The following is a 24,068-nucleotide window of genomic DNA, read 5'->3' on the forward strand; positions in this document are numbered from 1 at the left end:
TGTTTAGAGTGTAGCTTTGTTAGTTTGGTTGGGAGTAGCTTCTTGTTTGGTTTGGATTCTTGGAGCAACATTGGAGCAAGTTGAGTTAGGTTACATCAGTTTGGTATACTTCGATCAATGTGGCTTTCTTGAAAGGTGAAGGGCAGAATGGCAATTTATTCACATTTCTCTTGATAGCACCTGGGCAAACAAGTTGGAGTGTTTTGGAATTTGGTTTCACACTTAACAAAGGGATCGCTGAACTACCTTTGGTTTCTTGTCACATTGGGATGGTGAAATTGAGTTGAGCATGGCTTGGATAGATGAAGTTTGTTTAGGGTAAGGTTTAGCAAAAATAAGGCTTGTTCATAGTCATTAGTTTGGTTATGTGAGCTGTTAGCCTTGAAAAGGTCCAGGTTGGTATGCTTGCTTTGAGGAGCCTGTCGTCAGCAGTAGGTTACGCATATGTTGAGAGTGATGGCTTGTACAGTCTCTTACACATCTGTCTAGAGCGCTCGAAAGCTGCACTGGCAAGTACACTAGTGTCATTTACGAGAAGCCTAGGGCTTGAAGCCAGACCTTATCGCGCATGCACATTTCCGTGGATTGTGTTTAACACCTCATGTCCTTAAAAGCTGTATCAGTCCAACCGAGCAGCAGTGACTTTCATAACTGCACAACAGAGCGCACCGTTGGAGTGTTCTAGACAAGTACGTGGACGACTGTACTCATGTTTCCACTTCGCTAAAGAATGGTGGCGCAGCATGCTTGACATCTCTCGCTACGCTGTGCATGCAGGAGTGTGCATTCGCCACCGGCGCCAGGGGGCGACGTGGCAGCCACGTACCACAACCACGCCAACCATGACGGCGGAGAGGTGAAGTTCTCGGAGCCCGGCTCGCACGGCAAAAAGATGGGAAGCTCGGCATCACTGCCAGGGGGCGCCGGCGGGGAGCGGCGCATGCGGCTGAGCATTGTCAAGGCCCTGATCCAGACGTACGGGCCGATGTTCGTGGTGGGCAGCATTCTGAAGCTGGTGCACGACACGCTGCAGTTTGTGTCGCCCCAGTTGCTCAGGTGCGTGTGCTCTGCCTGTGAAAATCTGCTGTGTGTGCATACATGTTTGTGTGGACTACAGACGCCTAATTTTTCGTTGCATGTTTTCTTTGTATTGGTGCATAAGGGATGAGAGTGCATGGATCACCATGTGATATTCACCTACAACTGCTAAGTAATTTATAATTGAATTACTTCATGATGATTTTTTCTGGTTTCGTCAAACGAATGATGGCTGTGATGTGCAAGAGGTGTTTAGGTCACGTGAGCATGCAAGAAAGTGCAGTATAACCACTGATAAGTTGTTCATTGCGATTCCAGTTCTTGTAGGTGGGCCTACTGTATTACCAAATGAAAACTGTGTACCAGCGATTGTATTGCATTTTTCACTCCTCATGTGACCTTAAACACACCTTACACGTCATAGCCATTGTTCGGTAGTTAAAACCGATACAGCATGAAAGAGGAAATCAAATTATAAATTATTTAGTGGTCGTAAAGAGAGTACTGTGTGTATTAATGTTTAATGCATCACTTGAAAGAAGAAAAAAATTAGAGTAAAAAAAATGATAGGTCATGCTCTGCAGTAGCAAGGTTTGAATGCTCTAGCAAGCAGTTGACGACATCAATGACTGCTTGGCTATTTTTCATATCACTGCAAACAACTTTTTTTGGCCATAGCAAACACCTTCTTTTCTTTAGTCTTAACTTGTGCTGAACCACTTCCGCCATCGTCTTATTCACACTGCGTCATTCTTCTTTTGTTGCTTTTATTCGCAGCAGTGGCGTGTTTAAAGGTGCACTGAAGAGGAATCTGAACTTGTCTTTTTGCCGCGGGAACTCGATCTACACGTTCCTAGCTTTCTTAGAAACAGTGACTTGTTGCCCTGTGTGGCCGATTTCCCTAACTAAATCAAGTTAACGTCCGGCTCCCGCCTTTTTTTTTTAATTCTACCTCGTACGGTGGGCGGAGTCGACAAACGCGTGGAGCGCCTTTCAACCAGTCCCGTGGCGGCTAGCCGCTCTGCCATCGGCGGAGTAATACGTAGTAGTCCGTAGTAGCAAATAGTCCGCGCGTATTTTTATTTCTGCGGGCTTATTTTGTGGCTATATTATCTGCGAATGAAACTATTTATTCATGGAAACCTAAAAAACAAAATAAAGCGAAAGCAAAGCCTCCATGGAGCTGGCTGAAAGGCACTTCACGCGTTGGTCGACTCCGCCCACCGTACGCGGAGAATTCAAAAAGTAAAGGCGGGAGCCGGACGTTAATTCGATTTAATTAGGGAAATCGGCCACAGAGGGCAATAAGTCGCAGTTTCTAAGAATGCTAGAAACGTGTAGATCGAGTTCCCGCGGCAAAAAGACCAGTTCAGAATCCTCTTCAGTGCACCTTTAAGACACTGCTTAAGACACGCCAAGGCATTGCCCATTTTGCCTGGTCCTGGTTGGCATAAAATAATGTGTCCAGTTTGTAATGCAAGGGGTGCTGAATTTGCCATAAGTGGAAAAAAAACCATAGCTACTAGATGTAGCACACTCTCCGCTATGTATATACTAGTTGTTTACTTAATGCCTTTTTAGTCTTGTAAATATTAATATGGCTCTGTTGCATGCTGAGAACACAGGGCTTGTTTTCATGCTTTTACTTTCACGAAGAGCCGCCGCGGTGGCTCAGTGGCTATGGTGCTCGGCTGCTGACCCGAAAGACGCGGGTTCGATCCCGGCCGCGGCGGCTAGAATTTCTTTGGGGGAGAAATTCTAGAGGCCCGTGTACTGTGCGATGTCAGTGCACGTTAAAGAAGCCCAGGTGGATGAAATTTCCGGAGCCCTCCACTACGGCGTCTCTCATAGCCTTAGTTGCTTTGGGACGTTAAACCCCATAAACCAAATAAACCAAACCTTACTTTCACGAAGCCTACACATAAATGCCAATGGTGCAGTAAATTTGCTGTATCTTTTCTCATCCTGGACCTATAGTATGCTTGGTTAGGTAAAATTTGGTGGAAATAAGGTTCAGCTAGTACTCATTCTGGACTGACTGGTCAGTTGGCTGCTTTGGTACAATGCTGACATGCACAAGCTTCATTTGATTTTGATTATGATGGTGTAAGGACGTCTTGGGCATCTTCTATTCTTGTCTTCTGAGCCTATTGTCTGAAACCGAGTTACTGACTCAGAGTGGGCATTGTTCTAGCCCCAGTGTGATCTCTGCGTCGTTAGTGCCCCTCCCTGTATTTTCCTCCGCGGTCAACATTTTAGCGCCACAGCTTTAGCTTAGTCTCCCAGTGAATGAGCTCATCTTTTCTCCCCGTCCTGCCCTCTTTGCAGTGTGATGATTGGCTTTGTGGGTTCGGGCGAGCCTGCCTGGAAGGGGGTGTTCTACGCGGTGCTGATGTTCGTCACGGCATCGGTCCAGTCGCTGGTGCTGTCGCGGTACTTCCACCGCATGTACATTGTCGGCATGCGCATCCGTACCTCTCTCATCTCGGCCATCTACCGCAAGGTGAGAACAGGGGTGGCACCCCCTGGTGAGGTTTGCGGGAACTGGTTTCTGGGGGGCTCACTCTTAAATCCTCTTGCTCAAGGCTTATAGTGACTTGTGTACAAACCTAGAGTTTGTCTTTAATTGAAGTTACTTGTACAGACAAGTTTTTTTTCTCAAGTCTTAAGTCAGTATGAGCCTGAGTCTATGCTAGTTGCAGCAAGTCCATGCTATAGTCGGATACAACATAAGTCTGCAGTGAAGCTCCGCCCACATTCAGCCTCCGCCCACAGAATTCCTCCACGACAAAAAAGTAGTCCGTTGTTAAAACTTTTTTTTTTTGTCACCTAGACAAGAAGCTAATCACAAGGAAAAACTTACAAGCTCTAGAATTTTGATACCTGGCTTGTTAATAAAGTTAAAGATTAAAAAGCTGATTTCGTTCACTTCTTTGACTGGCTAGCGGAGTAATACATAATGCTGCGGACCGACCGTGGCCCAATGTCAAGAACTGCTGTTTTTTTTTAATTAGTATCCTACTATAGTCTAAGCAACTCCTTGCAAGTCTAAGCTAGTTCGTGCTCATGTGAGTCTAGTTCTTGTGACTTTTTTTTAGAGTCTAAGTTAGCTTTTTTTATGTTCCGTAAAGTGTGTGGCTTTATACACCGCACGTGCCTTTTCCAAGCTAGTTGCCCTGTGTGCGCCATCCTGTAGAGTCATTCTTTCACTTTCATTCTAGCACCAAGTGTAGTTGTTTATGCCATTGGCTTTGTTTTTTTATTATTTTTTTTAGGAATTGCCACATTGTCATGCTAACTTATTTCTTTCTTTCTCTCTTTTTTCTTTGTTTCTGCCTTTCTTTCCTTATTTCCTTTTCTTTCTTTCTGGCCTTCGTTTCCTTTCTTTCCTTCATTTTTCTTTCTCTCTTTCTTCATTCAAAAAAATTCCTGGATTGTTTACTTGAATCGCTGCTCTTTTCACGTCTTGGGTGCAGAGTCTGGTGCTGTCCAATGCGGCCAAGAAGGAGTCGACGACCGGCGAGATTGTCAACCTGATGTCGAACGACGCGCAGCGCTTCATGGAGCTCATGGTGTTCCTCAACATGCTCTGGTCGGCACCTTATCAGATAGCGCTGGCGCTCTACTTCCTCTGGCAGCGGCTAGGTGTCGCCGTGCTCTCGGGCGTTGGCATCATGGTGCTCATGGTGCCCATCAACGGGTTCCTGGCCGCCTACTCCAAGAAGCTGCAGGTTTGACCCTCTGCTTTGTGCACTGAATTTGCAGTGGCATTTTAAGGCGGGTTGCAAAGCCCTTCTTCGCTCTAGTATCCTAGTCCTGCTATCATTATTTGTCATCATTACTTGAGATATGATAATCAAATTAGTTTTATGTATGTATTTCTTCCACCTGTTCTCAAAAATATAATTTGTTTCAGTATATCTCAGTTCGTTCCCATATTGTGGAAAAATAAGTAAAGCCTAATTATGATAGTCCCTTAGTGACCCATAAGAAATTTTCTCTCAATAATTCTTGGTTCTGATTGAAATGGAGCTTGTAACCAGTTGTAACCAATAATTGTAACCAATAATAGAGCTTGTAATTGGAATTGTAACCAATAACCTGCCATGTGGAGCTACGCTATTTTTATTGTTAGTGCTGTATATTATTACACAAAACGCTTAATTTTGTCGGAGCACCATAATTATTAACTCTAATTAGGTGACATTATCGTTCATGAAATTTGATTTGTTTGACTCAGCCATAAAAAAATGGCATAGCTCCGCAGGTTAGTTCTTTCTGGATTCAACGGTGTAAGATTAATTGAAGCTGCTCCATAAAAACAGCACGAAAACGTCCGTAAGGCTAGTCCTGTAGCCAAAAATGACAAAACTGAGAAAATTGCATTTGAAGTGGACGCGCCAGCCATTCGGAGGTCGTTTTAGAGGCCTCAGGAACTGGCAGAATGGGGGCGTTCTGAGAGGATTTCACTGAGTTAAATACCGGGAAGCTGTTAAGAGCGGCAGCTTTTAAACGGGACCAAGAAGGTGGCCATTGGGGGCGCGGTTGCGGGAATCGGGTTGAGAAATCTATAATGAATAACCAATGAATTGCAAATTAATGTCTACTGAATGACCAATGAATCGCCAATGGATTGCGAGTGCTTTTTGCTGTTTCTTCCTCCGCGCAGACTCGCCAAATGAAGCACAAGGATGAGCGCATCAAGCTGATGAACGAGATCCTGGGTGGCATGAAGGTGCTGAAGCTGTACGCTTGGGAGCCCTCGTTCCAGGAGCACGTGCAGCACATCCGCGGCCGGGAGGTCCGCAACCTCCGCCGGATGGCCTACGTCTCGGGCGTCCTTTCCTTCCTCTGGACCTGCGCCCCCTTCCTGGTAAGGCTACGACCTTGGCCTTGACCTTCAGCAGCATAGGTTCGGAGTGTGGTTGGGGCCACAATTTGTGTGCGGACTTTATCCTGGTGTTTCCACCGCTGAATGCAGTGGAAAAGACGAGCACGAAGAAGGAAGGTGGTCATTTAGCACAAGTACCAACTTATAAACGAGAAATTTGTTGAAATTTTGCACGTCCACGTTTGTGGGCTGGGGGAAGTGAATGTGAAGTGTGGCCAGGTGAAGCCCCTTTCGCTTTTCAAATGACGTAAATGTACTCATATACATTACGTGTTGTTGGGCTGTTTGGCCTGTGTAATTAGTGCTAAGGGCTTATTTCATCTAATCAGCTGCGTTTGGTGTGAGTTGCTTCTTTTCCAACAGAAATACTCGTGTAGTACTACTGCATGTCCAGCTAGAAGCACAGTCAAGTGCAATGCAACCAATAGGAGCCAGTTCCTCATCACGAATAGTTGCGTATTGCTGATCCAGATCATGAGAGGGAAATAACTAGAAGAATAAGAATGGGGTGGAGCGCATATGGCAGGTTCTCTTGGATCATAAATGGCGGTTTATCAATATCCCTCAAGCTAAAAGTATACAACAGGTGTATCTTACCGGTACTCACCTATGGGGCAGAAACGTGGAGGCTAACAAATAGGGTTCAGCTTAAGTTAAGGACAACGCAGCAAGCTATGGAAAGAAAAATGATAGGTGTAACATTAAGAGATCGGAAGTGGCGGAGTGGGTGAGGGAACAAACGTGGGTTAATGACATCCCAGTCGAAATCAAGAGGAAGAAATGGGCTTGGGCAGGGCATGTAATGCGAAGGCAAGATAACCGCTGGTCCCTAAGGGTAACGGAGTGGATTCAAGAGAAGGCAAGCGTAGCAGGGGGCGGCAGAAAGTTAGGTGGGCAGATGAGAGTAAGAGATTTGCGGGATTATGGTGGCTGCGGCTGGCGAAGGACAGGGTTAATTGGAGAGACATGGGAGAGGCCTTTGCCCTGCACTGGGCGTAGTCAGGCTGATGATGATGATGATGTCATAATGCAGTTCCATTGCTAGCTTTTCATAACATGCCAGCTTGTTCACTTTTTTTCTTTTTCTTTTCCATTTTTCCACCCAGGTGTCGCTGATGTCGTTCATGACGTACGTGCTGATCAGCGACCAGAATGTGCTCGACCCTCAGCGGGCATTCGTCTCGCTGACACTGTTCCACATCCTCCGCTTCCCGCTGTCCATGCTGCCCATGCTCATCTCCATGCTGGTCCAGGTGAGCTATAACACATGACATTGTATTAGTCATATTAACAGGTCTCATGACTGATCCCTCACCCATGACCATCTCACAATCAGTTCACCATTCATTCTTAACCCCCCATCAACAATTTGCCTTCAACTTTGTTCTGTGTTCATTATATTGTTCAGGGGGTAGGTTTGCATGTTCTTGAGCACATGTTCTTGAGCAGCAGCAATGACAATTTCACCGTCTCACATGCAGGCCAGCGTGTCGGTGAAACGGATGAACAAGTATCTGGGCCACGAGGAGCTCGACGAGTATGTCACTCACGAGAAGGATGACGGTGAGCTCGACTAAACTGTCTTTCTCTTTCTAGGTGTTGTTTTTTTCCGTCTCTTGGGGCAGGAAATGACCCTATAAACAGGGGGGGTGACTAAGGACAGCTCTGCCTCTTCTATATCAACTTATCAATGAGACAGTTCTGAATCTGGCTCTCAACTCAGTGGTTTGTTCACATTGAAAACTCTCGGCTTACAATTTCTTTCTTCTGAAATGTATGCAGCATGAATGTGTGGAGCATTGTGTGTGCACATTTGTGGCAGCTTATGTGTGTGCATGGTACGAACAACCAGCTCTCACCCACTGAACTTTTCACTCACTGAGCTTCAAGCCAAAGCTTTGTTTGTTGCTTCAATTTTTTCGGCTGTTTTAAATGTCGTGGCTGAAACGAAAAGAGGGAATTGCCTTGTGATGCTGTCTCTTAGTCATTAAGGCAGATATAAGAATGCACAAACTTTATTCGGTGATCGATCGGTGACAGCTTTTGTTAGCAATGAAAGGAAGGGTACAGGTGCAGAGCCTGTGTAACTGTGTCACCGTGTTAAGAGTTTGGTCGCAGGACGACCACCGCTCTGCTGCTGGAGCAGCTGATGCAATCCATGGATGCTACTTGGAACCAGATGCGCCTAAACAACTCGTTACCATAGAAGAAACTTTTTTTTTCTGTGTCCCTCTAATTTTCAAAAGCACATTTGTATTAGAAATACACCTTAAATGGCAAGTGTTATAACTATGCCATGCTTTAAGTGGAAAGTAGTAACTGCAAGTGGGGACCATATTCACTGCATAGGAAGAGAAGGCATGTTTCGGCTCTCCAGCGAGAAGTTGTTGCGGACTAAAGCGCCACAGACCTGCTAAGTCGTCTCTACAGTGCCCACAGACCACCATCGAGAGTTGTAGTTTTTGAGCGAGTGAAGGCATAGTTTAATGGGAATTTCAAGAGTCCCATTAACTTTGTGTGGTTAAATTTTGACTAATCTGCTTGCTCTAATTGGGTTGGGTTTGTGGCTGTTCACTGTGTGTAAACCCGAAGGGACTGTCTTCCTTTTCGTCCCTTGGCAGTGAACACCCCGATCCGGATACGGAATGGCTCCTTCGCATGGACCAAGGACGAGGAACCCGTCCTCCGCGACGTGGACGTCCAGGTGCCCAAGGGTGCCCTGGTGGCCATCGTTGGCCAGGTGGGCGCCGGGAAGTCATCCCTCCTCTCTGCGCTGCTAGGTGACATGGAACGCATCGATGGCGCTGTCAACGTCCAGGTGTGTTCCCGCAGTAGATCATTCATCTCCCATTATACGCATTCTCTATTGGCTCTCATTTGGGACTCAAAAAGCACTTGGATCGAGTACTCGTGGGTGGCCCACCAGGCGTGCTGCTTGAATGTTAAAGGTGGGCATTGTATTAAACAATTTTTCTTTTCACTCATCGCCAACATGTTCACCTGCAGCAAACTAGGATTTATTAGTGGTGTTATACAGGGCGTTTCATACTTAAGGCACACTGAAAGAATGCTTGGTATCTTTACTCTGAGGTAACTTAGTGCAAAAATTGAAACAGTACACTGTCCGTGCCATATGGGGACTATTCATCCATGCCATTGGGATTAATTATGGTTGGGGGTAACGCGGTCTTGGCTTCCAGCTAGACATGCACAAATAAAATAAATTTTGCCGCTACTGCACCGTGCTTTAGTTTCAAACCTGCGGCTGTGCGAAGAGATCAGATTAGCTGGCCGCTGTACGAGAGCACCCTGCTATCACCGCATCTGATCACCCCTTGTGTTTAACTGCTTCTCTCGCTCGCTGCACTGCATGTGATTATCTTTGTTAACTTCCATCTATGCACAATAGATCCAGACTACACTGCTGTCTCAGTGCCCTTTTTATAGTGTATTATGCAGTCCCAAAATTTTATGGTGCTCAACAACTGAGGTCTCCTAGCACTGCTTTTGCCAAACTTTATCTGAAGCCTGACTTTGAAACCCTGTCTTCTAACCAAAAGTGAAATGTAATGTGATGTGCTAGCGTGCATACCTCTCATTTGTCCAAGAAAGCTATATATGCTGTAATGTTTTGTGTCGTCATGTTGCTCCCGAGGACTTTGCTTCTCAGTGCTGTGGCATTACTGCAAACGAACAATCAATGGCATTGTTTTGTTTTGGTGTGTAGTTGAGCCCAGTTGATGAAAAGCATCGTTTGACGCGAATGAATGTTCCCCTCTTCTTGTGTCTCGCCCAGGGTTCGGTGGCGTACGTGGCCCAGCAAGCGTGGATACAGAACGCCACGGTGCGCGACAACATCCTCTTCCAGCGGAAGATGGAGCGGGATCGTTACAACCGCACCCTCGAGCAGTGCGCCCTGCAGACCGACCTGAACGTCCTTCCCGGCGGGGACCAAACCGAAATCGGAGAGAAGGTCGGGAATTGTTCAAACTTCGCAGAGGACAGTTGGTGGTTTCTCCGTAAACTAAACGGTTTGAAAGCCAGTGGTCTGACTATGTTAAGGTCAGTCAAAACCTGGGTTTGGACTATAATTAGCAATTGGTTGCGAATATTCCAGAAACCAGCCTAACAGACAAGGCATGAAAGAAATGTGAAGGAAAGCAGGTAGTGACTGTTAACTGTTGGAGCTGATAGTCGATGTTGGTGCAAACCACAACATAGCCCAAGGTGTGGAAGTTAGTGTTTCGTTCATTAGTATTCTGACAGGCAGCTCAAAGTATGACACACCAATGAAAAGAAATAAAGAATATCGAAAATAAACCAGCACTTACCGTTAACTCTAACAGTTGGGGACTGGTGACTATTTGTCTGCAATGTTCTTTCTTGCGTTTTGTCCCTTATGGTGTTTTTGGAGTGCGATGTTCTGGAGTGTTCATTATGTCAAAGAAGGCCTAATTTTCTGCCTATAGTGTACCAAAATCAGAGAGAATGTTGGGGAGTTGCTTTCAGAAGGACAGCAAAGCTTCGCGCTAGATTCTTCTAAGTGCATTAGGAAGTGTGTTGAACTTTTTGGCTAGAATCGCATTCCCTTGCCAGGCATGGCATCTTAGGTTTTATTCCTGGCTGCTACAGTTTTTCTTCTGTAGAACGTTAAAGCTTCCATCAAGATTACGTCGAATACGTGAATTTAATCTTCTATTTTCTGTTACGCCCACCTCTGCAGTTTAGGTATATTTTTGGCATGGAGATGCTTAACTCATGAATGTGCATTGATCTAACTCAGTGTTTGTTTTCTGTATCTGTACTTCAGGCTTGTGATTTTTCTGTGCAACAAAAAATATTCTTTCACGTCACTGAATTTCATTTGCAGAGACAGCCTGTGGTGGCGATAGTACTTTTTTCTCAAATTTTACTCTTTTTCTAGTTTACCTGAGCTCCTCTTTGAGTGAAGGTATCCCATTTGTCATAATAAATCGCTGATCCAGCAATCTGGCCGACTTCAGTTTGTCCCTGTGCTCCCTTTCTTGAGGAATTCCTGCAAACGTAAAGTGTCCGGGCCAGGAACTGGGTGTTGCATCGTGAGGCATTGGGACATTGTTGTGCGGCATTGGGACATGCATCATGCGGCATTGGGGCATACATGCATCATGCGGCATTGGGGCATACATGCATCATGCGGCATTGGGACATGCATCATGCGGCATTGTGACATGCACCATGTGGCATTGTGACATGCATCATGCAGCATTGTGACATGCACCATGTGGCATTGTGACATGCATCATGCAGCATTGTGACATGCACCATGTGGCATTGTGACATGCATCATGCAGTATTGGGACATGCATCATGCAGTATTGGGACATGCATCATGCAGCATTGTGACATGCATCATGCAGTATTGGGACATGCATCATGCAGCATTGTGACATGCATCATACAGCATTGGGACATGCATCATGCAGCATTGGGACATTGTCGTCGCTGTTGTTGGTGGATGGGGTGATGACAGTGGTGATACTCGCCTACACCTGCAGGGCATCAACCTCAGTGGCGGCCAGAAGCAGCGTGTGAGTCTGGCCCGTGCCGTGTACAGCGACACCGACATCTACCTACTGGACGACCCGCTCAGTGCCGTCGACTCGCACGTCGGCAAGCACATCTTCGACCACGTCATCGGCCCCAAGGGCGTACTCAAGGACAAGGTGCGAAACTTCCACTCTGCCTTCTCTTCTTCGGTCTTCTTTGCAGCATGGTCCTCGTCTGTATGTTTCTTCAACGTGCTTGTTCACTTTCTGCTGCTCAATTGTACGATCATGAACCATCTAGCTCACCAATTCGCCTTATTAATGTCTTCTTTCTTGAACTTAGAGCTTTAAAGTAGGTTTGTTGAGGTAATGAACTGGTTGTCAAGAAAGCTACTGGGAAGGCAACTGTACGACTGATCAAGTGGCTATCTCCCATGGAAGTTAACCCATATATGCTGGAACTTTATAAATTCGAATAATTAAATATTTTTCGATGTAAAATGTTTATTTCACTTCACAATTTAGAATCCTTTATTGATGGAAGTAAATTTCTCAATGCCAACTTTTAAGCCGTCCTACAATAAGGACACAAGGCAGATTTGCTACCGGTTACAAGTGGTAAGGCTTCAACCATTTGGCGTCGGCTTTAAAATCGCATTTCTTATCGTGCACAGTGGCTTCCTTATGACAGCGCACAAGAATTATTTCTCTTGCAGAATTGCAATGTAGTCGCCGGAGTAGAATTTCAAAAATGGCACCCAGAGAAGACTGCCGGATCTTCCTCAATGCACACGGCGCACAGACCCTCTTGTTTTAGACCCTCTTGAACCTATGCATGTGTGCACAAGCTTTTACACGGTTAACTTAGAGTTACCACGCAAGAAAGCGGTATCCTACATGTGGAACACTAGGCATATATATTAACAGATTCCACACATTACGGCAAAATAGTACTCACTTAGGTTTAGTTGCATTCGCATGCTGTATACACAGGGCATGTAAAGCATGTACGGAAAATGTTGAAGGGGCTTTTGTATAAGGTCAGTGTGAGTTTGTGTCAGCTCTGTGTATAAAGGGGATGTAGAAAAAGGAACGTCTCATGAGTATGAGCTTGGGTTCAGTCACGTAACCCATTAACGTAACAAAAGGGTCGTGTGACGAATTTAAAAGCATGACGTGACACTGTAATGAGCTAATGATGACCACGTGCTGTATACACAGGACATATAAGCATGTGCGGAAAATGTTGAAGGGGCATTTGTATTAGGTCAGTCCGAGTTTGTGTCAGCTGTGTATATAAAGGGGATGTAGAAGAAGGAACGACTCATGAGAACGAGCTTGGGTTCAGTCACATAATCCATTAACGTGACAAATGGTCATGTGACGAAAGGGGCATGTGACGGAAAGGTTAGTTTAGTTTAATTCTAGAGGCCCGTGTACTGTGCGATGTCAGTGCACGTTAAAGAACCCCAGGTGGTCGAAATTTCCGGGGCCCTCCACTACGGCGTCTCTCATAGCCTTAGTCGCTTTGGGACGTTAAACCCCATAAACTAAACTAAACTAAAGGTTATGTGACGAATTTAAATGCATCATGTGACACTGTAACGAGCTAATGATGACCAACACCACAGACGCGGCTGCTGGTGACGCACGGCATCTCGTACCTGCCGCAAGTGGACCAGATAATCGTGCTGCGAGACGGGCGCATCGAGGAGCAGGGCACCTACCAGGAGCTGCTACAGCGCAAGGGGGCCCTGGCCGAGCTTCTGTTGCACTTCCTCCGCGAGGAGAGCCAGGACGATGCGCTGCTCCAGGAGGACCCCAACGTGGTTGAGGACCTGCTGCTGCACATTGCCTCACCCGAGATCAGCAGGTGCTGCAGCAGTCTTGCTCTCTCTCTCGCATTCTCCACCTCAGCTTGATCCTTCGCTTGGAAATTTGTGCACCGTATTGATTCTCGCACTGGATGCACTCGTGTAATGCATGAACCTCCCACTTCGGCTTTCATAGAAGTGCAGACTTTCTGAATATTTTGTCCCACGTTATGAACGCACCCCTAAATTTATAAATTTTTTTTTTGGGGGGGGGGGGGGGGGGGCAGGTGCATACATTATTTGAGTAAATGTGTTAGTTGTTAGTGTCCCTCAGATTTGCTACGAGCACAATGCTCAAAAAGTTCAAAGAACGAAATATTACTGAAAAAAAAGTTTTTCGATTTGAGCGCTTCGACTTCTTCATGCAGTGTGCAATGAATATAATCAGCCTAATTTGAAAGCACATATTACTTAGTGAGCTATCAAATTTCAAGCGATACGCCTTGAATGCAAGTAAATCAGATTTCTTTGCCATTGTCGTATTCTACAAACTTTTGACACCAGTCGTATGTTGCGTTAAAGACAGCGCGGAAAGCTTGGAAGAAAAAATGATAGATGTAGTTGCACTTGGGAAGTTCTTAAAAAAAATATAAAGTGTGTACTTCAATCTATCTTGGCCTCGGCATATCATAGCCTTCAAGATAGATTCGCTGCCTACATCATTGCCTTCATAGATTGAGCACATGTTCATCTTTTGCGGTCATGGTTTGTGTTGCTAACTATTCAGAATTTGAATACTGGCGATTCAAAAGGTAAGTGAAATTACCGTACCGATTATTACCCGGAAAATGTGGTTTGGAGCTATGTAAAAACAAGGCGAAAACAGGTGATACGTAATGTCCCCAGAAATGGAGTGTCTCGCAAACGTGTGAAACAGTAGCACTATCCCATCCCTGGGCTTCTCACACAGGGTTTTTCGCTCTGTCGAACTGCAGACAGCTGTCGCAGCACACGTCGGCGTCGGAGCTCTCGCTGTCCGAGCGCAAGGAGTTTCTGCGCAACTTGTCACGGCAGCTGTCCGAAACGCACAGCCAGGACTCCAATGCGCCGACACAACCAGCAGGGGCAGAAAGTGGGAACCGCCGGTCGAGCGCCGGCTCCGAGTCGATGTCGGGCCGCTCACTGTCACGCTCACAGTCGACGCTGCGAAACGCTACTGGTGACAAGGCACCGGCACAAGAGGCGGGCACGAAGTTGGTGCAGGCTGAAGCGGCCGAGACCGGACGGGTAAGCAGTTCTCTTTAGTGCATGTGTTGTGTAAGTCCACCGAGATGACAGTGTGTTTTTTTTATCAGAGTAGAGCAGTTATTTGACCTTTCCTCTCATCACTATGGCCATGTGTTGAGGAAATGACAGTTTATTTATTTATTTATTTACCGTATAAACGCGTGTAAAGGCCGCACTTTTTTTTTTCCAGATTCGGGAGCCAATTTTCGGGGTGCGGCCCATACACGCGATTTAGAAAAAAAGAATTTTTTTTAAGCAAAAACACAGCAATCGGGGAATGAACGGCATTTATTCTGGTGCATGCTCATCCCAAAGAAGCCGCGCAGCATGTCCGCTGTCAACGCGTAGCCGTTGTTCCGCATTTCCATCACTAGCAGAGCAGTTCCGGAAACTCACACGGCTCGCCTCGGAAAGCGCGTTTTTTGCAGCTTGTGTTTCTCAATGCACCCTTTTGATTGCACGGTCATCGGACGCACTTCTCGGCCACATCCGAGTTCCCTGCCCGCCGCACGCTTGCCGCGTTCGAGAGCTAACTCCCAGCCGTGTAGCTGATAAGGTGCTTACTCGGCCGCAGCACGCGAAAGCCACAACTACTGCGAACGTGCTAATCCGCCATAAAAGGCTGGAGCTGGCGATACTGATGCTGACTAGATAGCGGGAAGTCGCGGGGAGGGGGGGGGGGGGGGGGGGAAGAAAAATTGACGATGATGATGGCTGCGGCCTCGGGCGCCATCCATGGACGGTTTTTGGAAGCTCTTGTGCGCGTGCTTGGCCTCCGCGATCGAGAGCACCATTTGCAGCCGGAGCCGATCGCGGAGGCCACGGCGCGTGCATTTAGAAGGCTATTCCCGCCTGGGTCATGGAAAGTTCGGGTGCGGCCCTTACACGGATTTATTTTTTTTTAAACATTTCCTTCGGGAAAACGGGGTGCGGCCCATACACGGGTGCAGCCCTTACACGCGTTTATACGGTATATACCCTAAAGGCCCAAGTGGGCATTACATAGAAGGGGGGGGGGGGGCATGAAAACAACACAATACAGATTATTGGCACACAGTAGTTAACAAATACAAAGAATAACTACATACAAATTGCAAGTACACAGCACTGCAGTCGCTGAAAGATACATAGGTTGAGCGTATAAGACTTGTATTCACTGTTGTATTCAGTTGTATTCACGTGGAGGTGAACCTTTACTGGTCAATAGTGAAAACAGGCGTAATCTTGCACGTCGAGAGAGGTTGCGTGTGGATGGCCATGCAGAAGTGTTTCTCTCCAGAAATATGGCTGACACCCGCATTAGAGGAGTGCCTAAGCATGAGTTTTCAAGCTTTGCGGCACACTTTGTTTCCAAATTTGGCGCCACGCGCTGGCTCCACCCACACTTTCGGTCACATGGCGCCACACTTCCCGCCACTTTGGTACACTTTTGCTCCGGCCCCGCTAACTTTTTGGACATTTTTGGCTCTAATTAATTAACTAATTAACCCGCTTCAACCCCCCCTCGATTTCCCATATGAGATTTTTTGATGCTCTATCCAATGGCACCCTTCTTTTTCGCCTAAACCCATTCGTTCGGACGTAATCATGCGGACAAGCTCCGCAAACATAGCCATGCAATGCTTACGCATTAATATAAACAGCACATTTCCTTTCATTCCATCACCATCATTTTATGGGACTAAGGTCTTGAGCTGTGCTTATGTAAACGCCAGCAAATACATAAACAGTTGTAAAAATTTATTGAAGTGCTGCACTCTCTGTGTCGGTTCACTTAGCATCCGTAGCCAGATCAGCAACACCCTTCTTGGTATTTTTGTGGTTTGGGGAGTTATGAGGGTGTATATATTGGGAGCTTTTGGGAAAGAGCCGGCAGAGTTCATGCCATCTCACCTTGCTGGACTTTCTGCTTCTTGCCTTGGTAATTCACAGGGGTAGCAGAGTGTTGTACATTGCCTGTCTGAGTGGCCTGTGCTGGTTTTCTTGCCATCGCTAATGCTTCTGAAGGAATGTGTTTTTCTTTCAGACTGCCTTTTTTTTTTCTCAGTTCTCAAGAGCTGTAACAGTAGCCTTTTAATGGTTAAATGAGAATAGTACAGGAAATCTGCATTGGTGCTTTTTTGGATTTAAGAATTACGAGGGAGTATCTCTGGGAGTTTTTGAAGAAGCATTGTTTGCGTCACCAGGCCTTTGCTTATGAACTTTTTACTTTCTTGCTTATAAAGCGCAGGTTAAGTGATGGGTGTAGTACATAGCCTGCTTTCAGAGCTGTCTGTGTTCTGCTTAGTTCCGCTCGCTGATGCTTTTGAATGAATGTGTGCTTTGCTTTCAGTCTTTTTTTTTTTTTTTGAGGGGGTTTTGGAGAGTTGTGGTGGCGGTGTCTTTTGGGAGTTAGAGTCAGGCTTAACACTCCTTTGTCTGACTCCCTTGCGCAGGTGAAGTGGCGGGTGTACTTTGCCTACTTTGGGGCCATTGGGGCCGCCTGGATGGCGCCCATTGTGGTGATGAACCTGGCCTCGCAAGCCTTCTCCATCGGCTCCAACCTCTGGCTCACCGCATGGAGCAACGACCCACCCCTGCCCGACGGATCGCAGGACATCGCCAAGCGAGACCTGCGGCTCGGAGTCTACGGCGCTCTCGGCCTGGGGCAAGGTAGGAGAGAGTAGGGGTCGGTGACTGATCAGTCACACTGCAGCTTTCAGTAGGCTGTGGCAGATGGCAGCCTGCCCACTGGGCTACAAATGAAGTTAGTACGCTGTCTGTATAAACTTAGTATGCCACCTCGGATATAATGACCTTAGGTATGTTAACCTTAGGCATACCAAACCTAAGTATGCCACCTTGCGTATAATGAACTTTCATGTGTTAACTTCAGACGTAATGAACTTTCATGTGTCAACCTCATGTGTCAACCTCATGAGTCAACCTCATGAGTCAACCTCATGTGTAAACCCGAGTATGCCGCATTGGATATAACAAACTTTCATGTCTGGACCTCTGTTGTAACGAACCTTAGTGTACCACCTCAGATCTAACAACATGTAGTGGGTATAGGATGAACGTTTGGCTGCTAATGCATTCAAACAGTCCACCGAGGATTGCCTAAGAGTTTTTGTTTTATGATGTAGGCTTTGCTTCTAGAAAAAGAGAAAAACAACGCAATGAACTCTTTTTAATGTGAACCCTCCTTGTTTGAACCGCTGGTTTATTCTGACACTTCTGTGCCATTAATGTCAAGGGCAATAAGAGGCTCCAGTTAAATTGAACTCCCCGTAATTGAAACATTTTTAGTTCTCTTTCGCTCAAATTATTTAGAACTTACTGTAGTACAGTTGCTGACCAATTTTTTGGACTCGGCGGTATTCGAAAAATGGTCCGAATAATCAAAGTCCGAAAAATCCGTGAACTTAAAAAAATTAACTTTTCTGCGAAAAACTGGCTTTCAAAATCGCGAAAATCGCCGCTCCCCATGTTCCCCCTACAAGAGATAATATTAGATGCTATCTGAGTCATAGCCATGCTTTCCTTATCATGATACCAGATAGATGATACCAGATACGCTAGCAAAGACCGAGGTAACCCATGGGAAGACCTCCGAGTGCAGTCCCCCCCCCCCTCTCCCCGTCTGCCGCGTTTATTGCCCCGCACCGCGGAGTGCATCGTCCAAGCCGCAGTGGACACTGCGGCTCTCCCGCTGTCCCACTGTCCCGTTTTCAATGCGATCGCACGCCCTTTGTAGGCCATCTCGATGGCAATGGAGAGCATCCCTTATCTAGAATGGCAACCATAGAGAACAAATGGCCAATCCTATTCAAGCCAGTCCGATTGTGCCCACCGAGCCGATTCCGTTTAAATCCAAGATGACGCCTCTCACGGTGGCGGGGAACAGGTTGGTTGTGACAGCGATGCCCGCTCCTGTCTATATTAGGCCGAAATAACAAGCTTTCGGTTGAAGAACGATAACCACAATGTTGTTGGAGTCTGTTTTAGTCCGAAAATTCGAACTTTTATACTCCACAAAGTCCGAAATATTGGTCGTGAAAATGTACACGTTCCTATGAGCTGCGCGACGGTTCCTCAGTGAAGTCCGAAATATTGTGCTAGTCCGAATTGTTGGAGTCCGGAATATTGGTCAGCTACTGTATAGGCCACATGGTTCTGCATTAACTTAGAGTGATGATGCTGCAACAAAGTTATGGCATGAAGAGGTTTTTGTCATTGCTTCCCAGTTGTTGGCTGTCATGGCGTTCGTTCGCAGCTGCTGATGGCACACAGTCTTCGTTTCTTCATTTTTGTTGTCTTTTGAGTGCAGTTTTCACGCGATTGCAGTGCGCTGGTCTAGACCCAAACCTGGTGTGTTTGTGAAGAGCGTTGCAAGAACTCCTTGCCTCATGCCCGTGCTTACTGATGTACATGCATGTGCAGGTGTGACAATCCTGCTCCCGTTTCCGTGCTCATTGATGCATGTTCATGTGCAGGTGTGACAATCCTGCTCGGCTCGCTGGCGCTCTCCCTGGGCAGCCTGAAGGGTGCCATGCTGCTTCACAATGGCCTGCTGCACAACATCCTGCGCTCGCCCATGTCCTTCTTCGACACCACACCCCTGGGCCGCATCGTCAACCGTTTCTCCAAGGTTTGGCCCCGCTTGATTGATGCTTACTTAAGGGGCTTCACTTCTCACAAGGACTTGTGGAAGTCTTGTCTATCTAGTGTGGAAATGCAGTGTGTATGACTGCGAATGCAGCTAACTGAGGCGGATATCAATGATGAAGGAAAGCAGCCAAATAGGAGATGAAACGACCGGTCTTGACAGATGTGTTATAGCTTACAGATAACCTAGGGTTTAATAAGTATGGTTTGGTATGTCAGTAGTGTGAGCGTGTAAGCTGAACATTGAGATATTCTTTTGAGTCTGGAAAGAATTTGTAAAAAGGCGTTATTTCACGCAGACTCGAGTGTCCATTGTAGTAGAGGGCGCCACTTGCTATCTGTGTGAAAAAAAAAAAAAACTAACTGTGATCTTTCTGAATATGCATCCACTTTTCATAGTTAAATGTTACAGTCATTGAGAACCCCAGGTGGTCGAAATTTCCGGAGCCCTCCACTACGGCGCCTCTCATAGCCTTAGTCGTTTTGGAACGTTAAACCCCATAAACCAAACCATTCAGAAACAGTTGAATAGTTAATTGAATAGTGTTCAACATCTTTGAAGCTATGGTTTAAACACGATCCGAGAAAATCCACAGAAACTGCTAATTGTGTCTTTGGGGTTTGGGCCATTCGTGAAGTACATTCTCTTTAGATGGGGAATACAGAGTCAGATGTTGACGATCTTTAGTATAGCATGTGTCCTGCAGTTTTCTCCTCACTTAGATCTTCCTGGTCATCGTTTTTGTTGTTAAGTTAATCTCACCAACTCCCGTTCCAAACTGCTAGGCCTATTGATGAACATTAAAGGGCGGGACGGTGATGATGAGGTGCACGTTACGGTGCAGGACGTGGACACGATGGACCTGACCATCCCGATGACGGTGCGGTCGTGGCTGATGTGCTTCCTGCAAGTCATCTCCACGCTGCTCATCATCACCCTGACTACGCCCATCTTCCTCGCGGTCGCGGTGCCCGTGTTTGTCCTCTACTACCTCATCCAGGTGAGGTTGAATCACTTTTTATTTTTTTGTTCTGTTGAAAAGTTGCCGATTTTTGATTGTTTACAACATCCTTAAAGACCCACTGAGGGGGTGTTAAGTGAGAAAGGGGACATTTGTTAAAAGAAAAGAATTATAGTAAACTCACAATACACACAAGGGTGTAAGGTAAAAAGGCCCACAAAGAAGGGAGAGTGGCACAAAATGCATCAAAGTCATTAATGCCTGGTTTCACAAGTTAATGCTTGGCATACACGGAAGCTGCATGTTTCAAACAAGCCTACAGCTGTCGAATGAATAAAAACAGCACCAAGAATAGGAGGGTGCCAAAGCAGTATGAATCAGAGGCATCGAATGTGAGCAGAACGTGTGGAGACTGAAACGAACCATTGTCATGAGTAAGTGACCGTATAACAGTTGCTTGATGTTGTTATGGTTATTTTCCTGCATTGAAAAGAAATAAAGCCAGGCCATGATTCAATGAGTGATTTCCGGCTGTGTAATGCTACTGTCTGGCTATTTAGGGCAGGTAGTGACAGCTGATCTGGATCATAAGAGGGAAATAACTAGAAGAATAAGAATAGGGTGGAGTGCATATGGCAGGTTCTCTCAGATAATGAATGGCAGTTTACCAATATCCCTCGAGAGAAAAGTATACAACAGCTGTATCTTACTGGTACTCACCTATGGGGCAGAAACGTGCAGGCTTACAAAGAGGGTTCAGCTTAAGTTAAGGACAACGCAGCGAGCTATTGAAAGGAAAATGATAGGTGTAACTTTAAGAGATCAGAAGCGGGCGGAGTGGGTGAGAGAACAAACGCGGGTTTCTGACATCCTAGTCGAAATCAAGAGGAAGAAATGGGCTTGGGCAGGGCATGTAATGTGAAGGCAAGATAACCGCTGGTCCTTAAGAGTAACAAAGTGGAATCCAAGAGAAGGCAAGCGTAGCAGGGGGCGGCAGAAAGTTAGGGGGTCGGATGAGATTAAGAAGTTTGCGGGGATACAGTGGCGGCAACTGGCAAAGGAGAGGGTTAATTGGAGAGACATGGGAGAGGCCTTTTTGCCCTGCAGTGGGCGTAGTCAGGCTGATGATGATGCTACACACTCTGGAGCTCATGAATTAGTTGCCACAACTGGATGTATGTCATCATAATCCTGCTCCTCTTTCTTCCCTTGGTGGTGGCAGGCATTCTATGTGGCCACCTCACGACAGCTCAAGCGTCTCGAGTCCGTGACGCGGTCGCCCATCTACACCCACTTCTCGGAGACGCTGTCTGGCGTGAGCACGATCCGAGCCTACGGCGCACAGGAGCGCTTCGTTCAGGAGTCGAACCAGCGCGTCGATCACAACCAGATGTGCTACTACCCGTCCACCATCTCCAACAGGTGCCATGCAGTCTTCTTCCCGGTGTCTTTTTTTTTTTTTTTTTTTTTCGTTCGAGCTCATTGCTTGAGGATTTTAAAGGACAGAATTTTCGGCTAGGATGTGAACGTAATGACATCACTGGCATTTTAGAGGTTTTTTTTTTATTTTTTATTTAAAAGAAAGGAAATAGAAGTAAGGTGAACTGATTGCATAAGTGCGACACCTGTTTTCTTTTGCTTGGCTGAGTTTGGCATATTCTGGCGTGAAACTTTTTTTTTTCTCTTCACTAACGAACTCTCAGAGCAGCGGGCTTCATGCGTGTGAGAAAGGGATGTTGCTCATCTGGTGGTGAGAGTGTAGTTCAGATTTTCAGTTTTTGCGCTTCAGGTATCTTGTACATGGTATGTTTCAGGAATCAAGTGTACCTGTGTCTGTTCTCAACACACAGTATAAAAAAATGAAAAAAAAAATGGTGTTCCTGTTTCGCACACCATTGTGGGCAAATGCACTGTTCAATTCCTTTAAAAATCTTGCAATGTAAAATCTGTGCATTGTTGCATCAAGGGACCGTGAGAGGAAGGCCTTTGCATCGCTTCATATTTTTCTATTTTCTCTTTTTCAAGGTGGCTTGCCGTGCGACTGGAGTTCTGTGGCAACCTGATCGTGTTGTCTGCGGCGCTGTTTGCCGTCTTCGGCAGCGATCACCTGGACGGTGGCCTCGTCGGCCTGTCTCTCTCCTACGCACTCTCTGTGAGTTTTATTTGTTCGTCCGACACGAAATCAGTGATTGGAACTAGTGCTTTATGTGTTAAGGAAACCAAACTAAACAATTTGTCCCAAGTTGAGATGTCAGAGTTGTGCTAGTGTTGAATTGGCGGCTGGCAAAGTAAAACAAGCTTTCGAACTCCCGTGAACCAGATCTGTGTTTACTGTGCTTTTCGGGGAACATGTTTGAATCACCATCGTCCTGGTAAAACTTTTAACATACTTAGATGTTTTCTCCATCTAAGCTGAACTTAACGCAGCTAGGTTTTATACGAGATTACAACGAAGCTGCCCACTGCACAACACGTCAGTGCGTGCCTACTCTTTTGGGTCTATGTTATTCCGATGCACTTGTGGTAGTAAAGCTAAACCCGGATGTAACGAACCTCCGTGTAGCAAATTTCTCAATATTACAAAGTTTCTCAGTTCCTGAAGTGCGTGTATTTGTGAACTCAGTGTAGCAAAGGTGTTGTGGTACCAGACCTTGAATCACAAACTTTCTGCACCGACTGTCTATTGGTTAGTGCTGCATTATTTGAAATTGGGCTGAGCCACACGAAAGTTTTCATGACAGTAGAATATGAACCTCCATGAGAGGAACATCCATGATCTCAACAGAGTTGATTCAACGCATTGGGCATCGATGCTGTCAGCACCTCTAGGTGGCAAATGCGGCAGTCTCCACAGCTCTCGCTTTTGTAAGTGACCTGGGTTTACTGTAAATATTTGTGAGGCAATTTCACCTACGTTTATATTTCTCATTTTGGTTCCCATTCTGCATACACTTCTTCACACGAAAACTGCATATGACGAAAAATCGCGGACTTTGCTCAGTTTCGTGGTTAAGCTGTACTCGCCAAGCTGCACAGAGATCTGTACTTTCTTTTTGCCCTATACTACATGCTGGGTGTTGGGTGACACAATAGGTTGGTTTGGGTGGAACTGTGCGTACGACTGAATGCGCTGAGTCACGGACGGTCTCTCTGTGTCCCAGATCACAGCCACCATGAACTGGATGGTCCGCATGAGCTGCGAGTTTGAGACCAACATTGTGGCCGTCGAGAGGATCATGGAGTACACCCGCTCGCCCACCGAAGTGAGTGCACGGTGTTTTTCTTTTGTGCGATTGCTTTGCCTCATGACGCTTCCTTCTGGGAGCTGGATGTATCTAATGGGCGACTAGTAACAACTTTTTCATTATGTATTTGATCGTATAATATCCGCCGCGGTGACACTGTACGCAGGCTGCCTGGGAGGTTCCTGAGGCCAAGCCCCCTGTGGAGTGGCCCCAGGGTGGAGAGGTGCAATTCAGGGACTATGCGACCCGCTACCGTGAGGGCCTGGAGCTCATCATCAAGGACATCACGGTCTCCGTTCACCCTGGGGAGAAGGTGCTCTTTTGACCTTTGCCGACTAGTGGGCCTGTTGAAGTGTGTCCCCGTTCTGTAGCAATAGTTTAGTTTGATTTAGTTTATGTAGTCTTAACAAAGCATGGCACAACAGGGGACGGAAACTCAGAAAGGTCCCGAGGACTGGAAGATAGGACTGGCGTCTTGTTCTGCGTTTACTTTGTTACTGTTATTTCGTCCCTTAGACCACTCTCTTTGTAATTTTTTTCCTAGCTCTGTCTATTATCCCATTGCTCGTTTGTTGCTGTGGCCTGTGGAAGTTGCAGCTTGTCGGTGCGTTTCCGGACTGTCACCTCCAGGTGACTCAGTTCACTCCTGGTCA

The 24,068-nt window shown here is 46.3% G+C and overlaps 1 protein-coding gene across 1 annotated transcript in view; it reads left to right on the plus strand.

Annotated features, from left to right (window-relative positions):
- MRP (Multidrug-Resistance like Protein 1) overlaps nt 1–24,068 on the plus strand; it is a 53,353-nt gene that overhangs the window by 19,423 nt on the left and 9,862 nt on the right. Inside the window, exons 7-24 of the mRNA XM_089560922.1 lie at nt 778–1,056; nt 3,367–3,541; nt 4,515–4,769; nt 5,708–5,911; nt 7,036–7,182; nt 7,411–7,492; nt 8,551–8,747; nt 9,726–9,902; nt 11,467–11,634; nt 13,089–13,330; nt 14,267–14,558; nt 16,994–17,210; nt 19,037–19,191; nt 20,054–20,209; nt 21,393–21,592; nt 22,196–22,322; nt 23,332–23,433; nt 23,582–23,728. Coding sequence (XP_089417048.1) covers nt 778–1,056; nt 3,367–3,541; nt 4,515–4,769; nt 5,708–5,911; nt 7,036–7,182; nt 7,411–7,492; nt 8,551–8,747; nt 9,726–9,902; nt 11,467–11,634; nt 13,089–13,330; nt 14,267–14,558; nt 16,994–17,210; nt 19,037–19,191; nt 20,054–20,209; nt 21,393–21,592; nt 22,196–22,322; nt 23,332–23,433; nt 23,582–23,728 — 3,322 coding nt within the window. The remainder of the gene's footprint in view (nt 1–777; nt 1,057–3,366; nt 3,542–4,514; nt 4,770–5,707; nt 5,912–7,035; nt 7,183–7,410; nt 7,493–8,550; nt 8,748–9,725; nt 9,903–11,466; nt 11,635–13,088; nt 13,331–14,266; nt 14,559–16,993; nt 17,211–19,036; nt 19,192–20,053; nt 20,210–21,392; nt 21,593–22,195; nt 22,323–23,331; nt 23,434–23,581; nt 23,729–24,068) is intronic.

Source organism: Amblyomma mixtum, chromosome 9 (assembly GCF_055824585.1).
Source record: "Amblyomma mixtum isolate Tamu chromosome 9, ASM5582458v1, whole genome shotgun sequence".
Classification (NCBI taxonomy): Eukaryota; Metazoa; Arthropoda; class Arachnida; order Ixodida; family Ixodidae; genus Amblyomma; species Amblyomma mixtum.